General features: G+C 43.6%; 1 protein-coding gene across 1 annotated transcript in view; it reads left to right on the top strand.

Moving 5' to 3' along the window:
* The window catches only part of SYCP2 (synaptonemal complex protein 2), a 4998961-nt gene that overhangs the window by 2373459 nt on the left and 2612070 nt on the right, over positions 1-13432 (top strand). Inside the window, exon 24 of the mRNA XM_085615168.1 lies at positions 125-573. Within this exon, the coding sequence (XP_085471294.1) occupies positions 125-573 (449 nt within the window). The remainder of the gene's footprint in view (positions 1-124; positions 574-13432) is intronic.

Below are 13432 nucleotides of genomic sequence, written 5' to 3'. Positions count from 1 at the left end.
ATCTATATATATACAAATAAACCATAACATTGTAGAAAACTGTTCACCATTTAACCAAATGATATTTACATTGTAAGTGCAAGAGTATTTTATTCTTATTATTTTTTAATATTTTTCTTTAAAGATCAGATGTTCAGCGATCAAGTTATCAAACAGCGGGCCTTTTATTCAATATTTGAAGGCAAAGACTCTCCTAAAGAAGAAATGAACAAGTGTGATAGAAATGTAAATATAGGACAGAAGTTAAGAGCATCATTTGAAGAAATAAAAAAGGAAAACGATGAAGCAGTTACTGTTAGACCATTGAAAAATTCTTTGCAGATGAAAACTAATAGTAGGCATGTGTTGAAAAGTACAGAACAAACAGACTTTTGCAGAAAACCTGCAACGTCTTTTGAAGACAGTCATCTGGCCTCAACAGTTGAAGAACATGGGAAGTGTTCCATAAAGCCCAAAACAGCTAAAGATGTTTGCAACACCATTAAGTCTTTCAAAAAGGATACCAGGATTCGGAGATCTGAGCAGACGATCGGGCCAGACCATACTTCAAGTATCAGGAAACCCAGACAAATGGTGATATTTTATTATTCACATTTTTTTTCTTTAATGAATAGTGTCATCTTGTACACAAACTTGTAATTTATGATTGCAGTTGCAAACACTCATTGCACTCAATGCTATATCTTGGGGCTCTTTATGATGCAAGTGCACTGTACCTAGGTAGCCAGCTTGTGAGGATAGAGGCACGTGTACACACACACACACACACACACACACACTCTCTCTCTGAGAATTTGGGACAGTAAATGCATAAACCTAAAGAAGAAACCTAGCATCTCAGTGGGTTTAGAGTTAGACAGTATGCCTCCTGATTATCAAATCAACAATACCAATGGGACCGAATATCGAGGACAGAATATCCGAAAGAAATTATCAACAGGTAAATAAGTCTAGATTTTCTTTACCGAACTCTACATATTTGTATCTACATTGTACATATATCTTAAAGGCACGTAGATGTGGAGTTAGGAATAGTACATCTAAACTTCCCTATATGCATTTAACTTTCGATTATTTTGTCCCTCGATATTCAGTCCACAATTATAGTATGCCACAATATTGTTGAAGTCGATATTCATTAGAACAATTGTTTAGGCGAGAGGTGTAGAAAGCTGACTCTTTATATAGCATACCAAAACGAGATATACTGTGCAAAGAGTCCAGGTTTTCCCTTATAAGTGGGCAGGAGTTTGTTCTAACAGTCCTAAGGTGCTCTTCTAGAGGATATTGTTTGTCGAGCAGCCGTAGGCTTAATAGAGAAGAGTGTTAGTCATCAGCAATACACAGAGTCAATAAGTGACACACGACTCAAGTAAGTAAGGTATTTCTAAAGCACGCAACGGCAGAGGCGTCTTGGCATTAGCATCCTACAGCTGAGCTGACAGAGAAAAAATACCTAATTAGTGCTTGAGACAAAGAGCCATGTCTTCAAAGATTTCCTAAAGAGGGCTCGGTTAGTTTGAGATCTCATAGAAAAATGGAAAAGAATTCCAAAGTTTGCAGGCTAAGTGAGAAAATCTTCTGACTTCCCCATTAGCCTTATTTATTTTAGGATTGACCACTAATTTAGCTGTAGATGATCTTAGGTCGCGTCGAGAGTCATGCCGTGTAAAGGTCTTCAAAATAGAGAGGGCCAGATCCATGCAGTGCCTTGTTCACCATCCACAAGGCCTTAAATGTGACCCTTCCAACAACAGGCAACCAGTGAAGATCCCGAATACTCTTTGAAGTGGAGCTGAAGTGGGGATTTTAGAAGCAGGTGAGCTAAAGCATTTTGCAAGGATTGGAGCTTTGATTGGGGACGTTTGTGAATTCCCAAATAGAGAGTGTTACATTAGTCTATTTTAGATAGAACTAAGGCAACCACTACCATTTTTGCATGTCTACGGAAATAAATGAGAGGATCTTTTTAAGTATCTTCAATAGATAGAAACAAGAGGATGTGATATGGTTAATCTGTTTGGAGAAACAGAGTTGGCCATCAAATATGACTCCAAGGTTTTTCACTTTCTGAACTGAAGAAGGAGGCGGGCCTAAATGAACAGGCCACCAAGAATCATTCCAGAAGGAAATGTCCTTCCCAAAGAGTATCACCTCTGTTTTTTCAGTGTTTAACTTAAGACAGTTTCCTGCATCCAGATTGTAATGAGTGTCATTAGTACTAGTGTGGTGGAGCAGCCTTAGGCTTATCAGCGAAGAATACACACAGAGTCAATAAATGATGCACAGGACTCAAAAAGGAGATCCATGCCGGGTTATTAAGAAAAAAAACTTTTATCTTCATATAGGTTTTGGCACCAAGATCATCAAAATCAGGTATGTATGTTTCAAGATAGAAATACTTTTAGGTTTCAAAAGTCGATAGTGCAATTTTCAGAGGCGGCAATGTTACCCTGTGGAGGAAAAACATGCTCTGCGTACAGGTACTTCATAGCAACTTATGGGACCAATGTCCTGGACTTAACCTACAGGTCACCTCAGGCGGCACTGGGGCAGCCGGGTGTAAAGGTGCTTTTCAGCATTGAATGCCCAATGTTATCCTATGGGGGGAAAACATGTACTGCATTCAGGCACTTCACAGCGACTTATGGAACCAATCTTCTGGACTTAAGGTTAGTATGGGGCAAGGTCCAAGGCCTCACCAACAGGTCACCTTGGGAGGCACTGGGGCATCTGGGTGCAGAGGTGTGTGATGCTGTTGGGTGACCAATGTTAGTCAATGGGGATCGTTCTGGTCGGAAAGAGGTTGCCGATTTGAACTGGGAAACCTGTAAGGTTGAATCAATAAGCGGGCTCGGGTCTCATCATGCCCAGGGATGTGTGGACACCTTTGGCCTACTTCCACTCAAGCCAAGGGTGACCTGTGCAGAGGTGTCTTGAGGCGTTGGGTTTTTCACAGCCGAGTCACTCGCGGTCGAGGGGGCTGCACAAAGAGGTTGCAGGCTGCGTTGAGAAGTCCTCTCTTTGCAAATTCACGGTAGGCTTCTTCTCTGGGGAGCTAGGGGACCATATTGGCACCGTTGGCCCACTTCAACCCTGGTTTGGAGTGACGGATGCAGTGGTGCTGACCTGTGCCTGGTTTATGCTGTCCAGAGTCCCCACAGTTCTTTTTCTGGTACCTGCAGGATGCAGGGAAGCAACTCTGCTGCTCCACAGGAGTTCCTGAGTCTTAAAAGAAGCGCTAGTAGTCCTCCCAGGCTTTTGGAGGCAGAGCAGCTTACAGGATGCGTCAACTTTGGCGCAATCGTCGGGAACAGTGAACGCGCCGATAGGGCTAGTGACAAGTCAGTTGCTTCTTCCACAGTTCCTGCTTTTCGGAGCTCTTTAGTCCTCCTTTTAGGTTGGCAGGATCTGGTTTCCTGGTGCCAGGGGCTCCCCGAAATACTGAATGTATGACGATACAACGCAAACATTCACAAGGCATGCCTTTACAACGCAGTTTTTACATCGCAACATTCATTACAACGCATGTTTTTACATCGCATGCCATGACACCGCTTTTTTGGAAACTACATTTACAACGCATTCCATTACATCGCATTATACCATTACAACGCATACCATTATAACGCATACCATTCCAACGCATACCATTACATTGCATTTAAGGTAAGTGTAGGATAGTGTAGGGGTAAAACATACTATTCCCACTCCAGTGAGCGCAACAGTAGGGTAAGTGTTGGATAGTGTAGGTGTAAAAATTACTATTCCCTCTCCAGTGAGTGCAACAGTAGGGTAAGTGTTGGATAGTGTAGGTGTAAAAATTACTATTCCCACTCCAGTGAGTGCAACAGTAGGGTAAGTGTTGGATAGTGTAAGGGTAAAATCTATGCATTGTAATGGTATGTGTTGTAATGGTATGCGTTGTAGTGACAAGCGCTTGCGTTGTAATGACATGCGTTGTAGTGACATGCGATGTAATGGCTGCGTTGTAATGGCATGCGATGTAAAGGATGTTGTGATGTAATGACTGCATTGTAAAGGTTGTGCGATGTAATGACTGCGTTGGAAAGGTTGCTTCCCCGAAATGCTAGGTTTAGGGGCGGGCATTAGGGGAGTGTAGGGTAGTAGCCAATTAGCTGGGGTCACTATGCTCCTTATATGACCACTTCCTGTGAGAAGTGGAAATAACACTGTCCCAGAGTTCCTAAGTTTGCCATCACAAAGATGGCAGACTTCTGATTTCCGTCTTCACTTCAGGTAGCCCACCTTAGGGTTGGAACTAGCCTGAAGGTGAACACGCCTCTCTAACAGCTAATTGTCTCACTGTACAGGTGCCAAATGGGCCTTGGACAGGGCGGTCGGCATCCTCTCCTGTTAGGGAAGCCAGAGTCACATACCAAAGGTGGTGGCTCTTTGAAATTCCCTGCCTTGGAATGCTAATTTGCAGGTCATTCTGTGGGAGGGGGTGTAAACACCCTCTGCCCAAGCAAGCTTTGTTCCTGACCTCCTGAGGGCAAAGGCCCTCACCCCTGAGGGTCAAAAACCTGTTTGTGGTGGCAGGCCGGCTAGGACCAGCCAGTTAGCACACTAGTAGTTGGTAGGTTTTCAGGTTGTACTTCTAAGATGCCCTCAGTTTGCATGTATTAATAAATCCATCACTGGAATCAGTGTGGGTTTATTAATATGAGATGTTTGATACCAAACATCTCTAGTTTCAGTGAAGCCTTGATGTAGCTGGTGAACTCGTTTTTGACCAGTGTCCTGCACATGTACTTAAAATAGCTTCCCTGGTCACTTGTACATGGCAGTAATTGAACTGGCCAGCACAGGGGCATATCTCCTCATGCAGATATATACACACATGTAATATAATGCACCCTGGCTTTGGACTGTTGTAGGTGTGACTTACAAAAATTTGCATGCAGTGTTAGGGGACATGGCATACAGGTGTGTGACATGTCCTATGTTCATTTTTTAGCGCACCTTGTTACGCAGCCTGTAGTGACAGTCTGTATGAGCAGGAACCTAGTGCCCTTCAGTCGATGTTGCATCAAATACCAGGCAAAAAGTGCCTGGGAGATTGCGAAGAGGTTACTTTTAAGGCTTTTCCTAATTGTAACAGTGAGGGAAGTAGTCTGGGATGCGAAGGGAGGTCATGTCAGTCTCCGTTGATATGCTGATTATGCCTGTTAAATGTGTGTGCATTTTTGGATTTCAAAACCTGCCAACGATGTGCTCTTAAAAGTGTGCACCAGAGAAGTAGAGCTTAGAGCAGAGATCTTCAAACTGGGGGGATGGCCCCCTAGGGGTCCTCACTTGATCTTACGGGAAGCATCAAGCACTGACCAAGAAGAACATTATTCTGAATTCAGTTCTGTGTTTTAAGTGACAAAAACGTTGCAGTAAACCATTTTGTAATGAGTCATCAGTAACATCCTCTGTCCCTCATGTCCTGGCTGGGTATAGGTGTCAAGGTGGGGTGAACGCATCAAATAACCCTCAAAGTCCCCCCGTCCACCTTTTTTGTAAAGGATCACACTGTAGATATTTTTGCACTTAGGAAGACTAGGTGGCCTATATAGCGTGTTGGCAATCAAATATTTTATTGCATTTTTAAAAGGTATAACTAAAAATAACTGCAATGTTTCAATTGTTAAAAATGTTTGTTTAAAACTGTTCATTTTATACAATAATTGTGAAAAATATTATTGTCATTCTGGGCAGCCCTGTGATTCTTTTTACTTTAGGGGTAGCACAGTATTAAAAGGTTTGAAGATCCCTGAATTAGAGGAACGATAGTCAAGGTTATTCAGGTGGAGTGCTTTACTGATCTTACCGCAAATTTTGAAGTTTATTCTGGCAGGAGTGAAAGGTTGTGCTGAAGGTGTTCTGAAGGACATCAAATCTCTTTTTAACATTATTCTTGGAATATATTTTGGGCTATTTAATAGAGAGGGAAAGAACATCAGATTCCCTTTCCGATAGCAAGATTCTTCAGCATTATCTCTTTGATAGATTAACATGCTTGAATCGCACCCCTTCATCAGGCTGGGAATGCCCAGCAACGTATAATAGCAGTAAACAGTGTTAAAATGGCCATGGGCCCTGCAAACCTGTTTTTTTAGTACCACATCGTCCACATTTGAAACAACCTAAACTTCGGTACAATGAGGTGAAAGCGCTGAGTTCTCTACGCCCCCTCAAGACCACTATTGCTCAGATTTGTTCCACATGTAATGCGTGAGGGAGTCTGTGGACAGATCTCAGTTCTTACCTATCTTGAACCAAATGGTGAATGGATTGTCTTAAATTTGGAGTTGCATGGACTTCAGCCAGCTCTAGATTTAGCTTCTAGAAACCATGTGTTGTTTCTGGGTTTGATCCATCAGCCCAGAGGAACACTTCGAACGGCCACCATGCCAGATAAAGGCAAAGAGAAAAGATGTCTCTTCCAGTCCTGCTCATATTGTGGACAAAATACAATTTTATGTATCATCCACACAATTATTGCTTTTACTGCCTTTATCCTCCTCACAGACCTTCTTGCTGTGACATATGCAAGTCTTTTCTCTCAAATACACTAAAGGACATGGAAAGAAGTCAGGCCTTGTATCTTTATGATGAGGAAAACTTCCCGCTCTATAGAGGATGCCCCTTGTATGGAGATGATCAGTGAAATGTTCTCTTCAGGCACTTCCATGAAGGCGGAATCCAAGAGGAAGAATGTGGTGCTCCTGTGGCTGGAATTTGCAACTGAAGCACCTGCATCCACCAAACCAAAGGGTAAAGCCAATTTTTTGTCAGATAAGGCATCAAAAAAGGTATAGAACCAGTCTGTGCAGAAGATAGCACACATATCCAACTCTGCTGACACTCTGTAAGTAGTCACTCCTTAAAAACGAAGACTCTACCATTGACAGCAAGTAAGCAGCCATTGTTGATGGTCCCCATGTTGACAAACACGTCACCAGTGAAATCCGTTGTCAGTGCCTAAGAAGACTGTCAACGACACCATCATCCCCCCACGAACTTCATTGATGATAACCACTTCAATGATGATCCTGTTGACGCCAACCATGTGCTCTTTAACTGTACAGGTACAAACAGTAACAGCAATGGTGCTGCCATCGATCCTGTTGACAACAACGTATTTGGCCTTATTATCACACCACCAGCCCATTCGCATTCCCCACTAAAGGTGTCCACAAAATTGCCTGCTCAGATCCTGTACTCTGCGTTAGAGGCTCATGACAATTACCAAAATAGCCATCAGATACTGCCTATAGCCCACTGCAGTCGTATGTGTTCTATATTACAGAGTTTGAGTAATGGTTTTAGGGAGTAGGAAGAGACCCAGAGCTCCAACCACAGGGTTACCAGGAATATGATAAAAGGAGCTTTTATCAGAAGAAGAGTGTATAAATGTTCATGTGAGTCCTGATGTTTATATGGTGAATACTGTGTGATATAGGGACCAGTTTCTTTCGTGAATCAGGGACAGCAAACGATGGAAGCCTTTCAATGACCGGTTCCTCAGCCACAACATTATTACCCTCCACAGGGGACTTTCACAGGACTACTGCAGCAACAGGTATGTCACAACCACAAACTCCTATTTTGTGGATTTTGCCTCTACCATGTGCTTTGATGCTGCATCTGGCTCCTCTGCCTGTATCGTGAATGCCATGATATAAGGGGGTTAAAGACTCCCCAGAGAGTGACCAGGATGAAGTGGAGGGGGCGGTCATTAAGAAAGAGCAGAAGGATGATGGTGGCCACCAGGATGAGGAATAATGCGAGGATATCATACTTCTTGAAGACGGGACATGACACCCTCAGTCAGACTCTCTACTGGAGGACATAGCTCAATTTCATGCTGTGTTAGATCAAGTGACCAAGGCCTTTGGTCTTCCAGTGCCTTTGGTGGAGCACTAATGTTTTTGTACATATTCAAGAACAACCCTGGAATATGATGATATCCATCCCAGTGCTAGATCATATCTGCAAGAGAGGCTTGAAACTCATTCAAGTCCAAGCAACAGTACACATAGTGGTAAAAAGAAATACAGGGACGTCAATATCACACCAACATACTTAACTCACAATCCAAAGCCAGACTCGATCATTGCAGTAGTGGCTCAGAGACATTCAAAGAATCAGTCACACATAGGTCCACTCCTCGTCACTCCTGAGTGGCATTGACTCTGTCCCCTCTGCTTGCAGGTACCTCTCATCTTGAATCCACCTTTGTGTTTCACCGGACTCCTTCGTCTTCTTCTCCAGTGGCATCTTTCCTGAAGTCCTCCATTGTGGTCTACAGCTGTTTCCGACCTCACTTGACACCTGTGCACCTGGCTTCCCTGGTGTAGATATCATGGTTTCTGGGGTATCCATGGGTAGGGTGACTCTCCAACCTTTTTTCTTCCACAGGGTTTCTTCAGGGTCCAATGGGAAGGGTCCTTCTTTAAAATTGCAACCGTGACTTACCTATTGACTAACATTGAGCTCACGGTTGTGTTCCCACTCTGCACTCGACCTCCGTTGGGTTCCTAGATACTCACCTAGGGTGGTTCCTTGGGTCCCTGACTCTTCTACATCTTCTGGGTCCATTGACTTGAGTCGTGGTTCGCATTCCACTATTTTAGTGTACTGTTTGGTCTCCCCCTGGAGACCACTGTGTATATGTGTTACTTATGTCTTCTATTTTCTAAGTATTGTGTATATTGTGCTCATATCTCCATGCAGGAGATAAAACAATGGGTTAGTGAGTGTTTGTAATAAAATACATTTTTTTTAAACTACTACGCTGTGTGATTCTTTTTCACTTAACCTATACAGTAAGATTAAGTACTGGTAAAAGAAGCTGCTTTACACTCCTTTTGGACTAAGCCTGAAGGTTTCTCTCCACAGCTACCACTTAGAGAGCTTTTTAAGATTGTCTAAGACCACTAAAATCACCATAAGGGTTGTCTGGCTTAGTGCAGGGTGCTACGCTTACATAAGTGAGCACCATATACTAAGCCAACCTCTTACAGTGGGTGCAAAGAAAGGGTGTGCTGTCTAAAAGAGGACTATATCCCGCTGGGCTTTCCTCTATAAAAATCGGTTACTCCTTAGCGACGAAAGATCCCCCTAAAGGCTAGATCATGCCTCTACCAGACAAGGCATTACCGAAGATAAGTAACTTGTCCATTTGAAGTCTGAGATGAAACACAGCAAAAAACATTGTATTGTATAGGAGGACACCTAAATATTGGGTATCAATCATGTTCCCATAAGATGTGTTTAACCAGGGAATCCCCAGTGCAAACAATGTGCAGGAGAAAAAAAAGATTCAATACAGTTTGTTACTTTTCTTCCAACAATAACCATGAAAATTAAAGAGGTGAAAGAGGGATAGTTAAGTGCAACTCAATTGCTCCAGATACCCACACGTCATCTCAAATGTCACATTCAGAATATGTGTGGTGCTTGTAAGTGAGGCATGATCAGAGGGGTAGGATGAAATCTAGCAGGGGGCAACAAATGTTGAGGTCATCTTATCAACATGGAAATGAGAGATGATGTGGAGGGGGAGGGAATACCTTAATCACTCTGTTGCTTAGTGGGTTCCGTTACACCGTCTTCCTCTCTGTCTGTATGTAAAGCTAATAGGATGGCAGCACAGGAAGCAGAAATAGAATATTTCTGCAAGCCTAATGAGTCCTCCCTATAAAGGGCTACACTTTCGAATTGCACCCAGTTGTCCATTTAATGCTGCCAGGCAACAAATGTCGGGGGTGTAGGAGATTTCCATCTCTTTGTGATAAGGCGTTTGGTAACTATAAATCCGAGATCCAAGAAACAAGAGGCCGCTTTGTGTCTTTTGGACCCGAGATAAAGGCCCTGTAGGCATTTCTTTCAATGATGTAGGTCAGGGCGCTCTGTGCAAGTGAATAGTGCCATTCTGATGGCATTACACTAGGTGTGTAGTAATGGGCAGGCTCAAAACATGTGTAATACGTCTGCATCAGTACATGAGCATCTGGGGCATGCAACACTTGTTTTGTGTTAATATCTGTTGATGTTATCAAGGGTAAGGTAGTCCCTATGTAGTATGTAGAAATGCATATATTTAAAGTGGGCATTTCGTGGGATGTGACAGAGACCCTCAAGTATCGCATTTCATTCCTGGTCAGTACAGAGACGGGTCAAGTCTGCCTCCCATCGACGACGCAAGGTGAGAAGTTGCGGGGTGTTGTGGTAGCGCAGAGAATTGGCAAACCAGCGTGTGAGGTGCCTGCCCCCACCCATCACCTGCAAGTATTTGATTGTGAGGTAGGTCGTAGGTTAGGATGTTATGTCTCCCCAGTGATGCCTTAGTGTGCCCAGTAATGATTGGTGAAGGAAAAACTGGCCTACGGGCAAACCAAATCAAACGGCAACCCGGAATTTTGTGAACTCCTGGCTTCTGCCTTTCAAGAAAAAGTGGGCTCTATCTTTTCTTCCTTTAGTAATTCACAGGCAGAAGATTCAACTAAAGAGGCCAGGAACTACCCCGCTGATACAAAGCCACTGTCTCTGATGAATCATTTCGAGAATATGAGTGTCGAAGATACTATAAAACTTTTGCAGGTAATCAAATCTGGCTCTCCTTTAGATCCTTGTCCGGCACCTATAGTCAAACTTGTTTCCAACACTATTGGAGCTGCTCGTAACCCCATTTTTAATAACATATTTAAAAACGCCCTGTTTCCTAAAATTTGGAAACAAGCCTCTATTCTCCCCCTTCTTAAGAAGGCAAACCTGGATCCCAAAGTGCCGAATAATTACAGGCTCATCTCTCGACTCCCATTACCTGCCAAGTTAATTGAAAGAGAGATGAACAGACAGCTGAGTGCATTCATTAAAAACAACGAACTTCTGGATTCTACTCAGTTTGGATTCCGTGCTGAGCACAGCACGGAGCTCGCTTTAATCAAATCTACGGAAGAGATTAGAGAAACAATGGATCATGGCGGTTCGGCCATTCTGATCATGTTGGACCTGTCCGCGGCCTTCGACACGGTACACCATGATGTGTTACTGGACCGATTAAATAGGATAGGGGTCGCTGGGAAGGCCCTTGTCCTTTTAAAATCCTTTCTCTCAGACAGACTCCAGACTGTTGACATTGGCACAGACAGCTCCAAATCTTTTTCCCTGCCCTGCGGGGTTCCTCAGGGCTCGACACTCAGCCCTACGCTTTTTAATGTATACGTTTCTCCTTTGGCAGCGCTTATCCGCTCCTTTGGATTCCAACCTACATCTTATGCCGATGACTCCCAAATAGTGATTTCTATTCAAAAAGGCAAAGAGGAGGTGGCTGGTCAGAACTGTTACAATTGCATGCAATCCATCGCCGATTGGATGACAGCTAATTGCTTGAAGCTTAACGCTGAAAAAACTGAGGTGATTATTGTTGGTAATCCCTCAAATCTCTGGTCACCCAGCTGGTGGCCCCAATCTCTGAGTTCACTTCCAACTCCTACTGATAAGGCAAAAAATGTGGGAATTATGATCGACTCCAGACTGTCCTTTGTTGACCAAATTAGCAAGGTGGTATCATCCTGTTTTTTCATACTCAGGATTATGAGGAAAATTAAACGTTTTCTTTCGGATGACTGTCTTAGAACAGTAGTAATGGCATTGGTCATGTCCCGCCTAGACTACTGCAATGCTCTGTACATTAATATACACAAAAGGCAACTCAGTCGACTACAGACGGCACAGAATGCTGCAGCCAGACTTCTTCTGGGCATTCTGAAGTTTGTATCCATAAGAAAGGGACTTAGTGACCTCCATTGGTTACCCATAAGACAGCGGATTGAATTCAAGGCCCTTTGCATTGTTTTTAAAGCTCTGGAAGGAAGTGGGCCTGATTTTATGAGGAAACATATAGGTTGGTACTCTCCATCCAGGGTTCTTCACTCAGCCTCAGCAAGACAGGTACAAGTTCAACGTGTTAAAACAGCCAGTTGGGGGGGGCAGTAGTTTCTTCTACTGTGCTGCTAAACTTTGGAATAACCTCCCCCCGCAGCTGAGAGAGGCCTCAGGCCTCCTTGAGTTCAGGAGGGGTCTTAAGACCTGGCTTTTCTCCTAACAACCCCCTTAATCATGACTTCACAACCTCTTACTCACGATTTCACCCTCTGGACCAGTTGGCAATGCACTTTAGCGCCAGGACACCTAACGGTAACAGTGCGCTTTACAAATACCATTAACATAACATAACATAACCATTTTCCTCCATTAAAGTGTTGTATGATTCTAACACGCCCTCTATATATAAGTCGCCCAAAGTGCGTATTTCCAGTGTGTGCCATGCCTCCATTTCTGCCACTGTCGTCGTCGGCCCTGACATCCTAGGAGTACCCAGTAATGTCAGTCCTGGTGCGTAAAGGAGAACCTGTTTAGTGATATGTAGGCATCTGCAATAGCATCTATATGCCACTCCCAGTAGTATCGAGTCAGGTGTATTTAGCTTCAAGCAGGGGTGAAATAGGTGGGCGATATCTTTTGATTGTGGCTGTGTCCGATAAGTGTAACTCCGCTAGCCATTGCACAATCCACTGGATTAGGGAAGCCAGGTAATAATTTTCAAATTGAGGGCCTGCTAGGTCGCCCGAGCTGGTGGGAGCGCAGAGTTTCACCAAGGCAACCCTACATCTCAATTTATTCCAATGTCTCTCACCTGTTTTTTGAATTTCCCCAAAAAAGTAGCTGTGATGTATATGAGTAGATTGGTGAAGAAATATAGTAACAGGCAGTACCACCATTTTTAAGAGAGCCACCCTTCCCATGACTTCTAGAGGTAATGTGCACCAATACTCCATCTGCGAATGGAGTGATTGCCCGCAGAACGTTGCCCTCAAATAGATCTGTCATGCTGTGACATATTTGTATGTCCAGATATTTGAATTTGCGGTGTTGCCAGGAAATTCGTGCCTCCCCTATCCTTAGTTTGGGGTTAACTGTATTTGGGTTGAAGAGAAACACACAAGATTTTGACCAATTGACCCTCTTTCCCGACATGTCTGCGAATTATGTCAGGGTTGCATTTATTGCATTGGGGACATCATGTATGTCCCGCAAATACAGCAGCATGTTGTCAGTTTACAACATGTAGTCCATCCACCAAAGTGAGGCCCCATTCTGCTCCCTGTTTACGAAGTGCTAGGGCCAGTGGTTCATTGGCTAACAAGAATAGTAATGTCGACAGTGGGCAGCCCTGACACGTATCTATGTGTATAGGGATATCTGCAGATAGTAGAGGACCTGTTTTAACTCTAATGAGTGGTTTGGCATATTGTAATTTCACCGTCCTCAGAAATCGAGTGCCAATTCCATACCGGGTGAGTACGGCAAACAGATAGCCCCAGTATAGCATGTTGAATGCTTTCTCAAGGTC

This window comes from Triturus cristatus, chromosome 7 (genome assembly GCF_964204655.1).
Source record: "Triturus cristatus chromosome 7, aTriCri1.1, whole genome shotgun sequence".
In the NCBI taxonomy this organism is placed as follows: Eukaryota; Metazoa; Chordata; class Amphibia; order Caudata; family Salamandridae; genus Triturus; species Triturus cristatus.
This window is presented reverse-complemented; position numbering and strand designations above follow the sequence as displayed.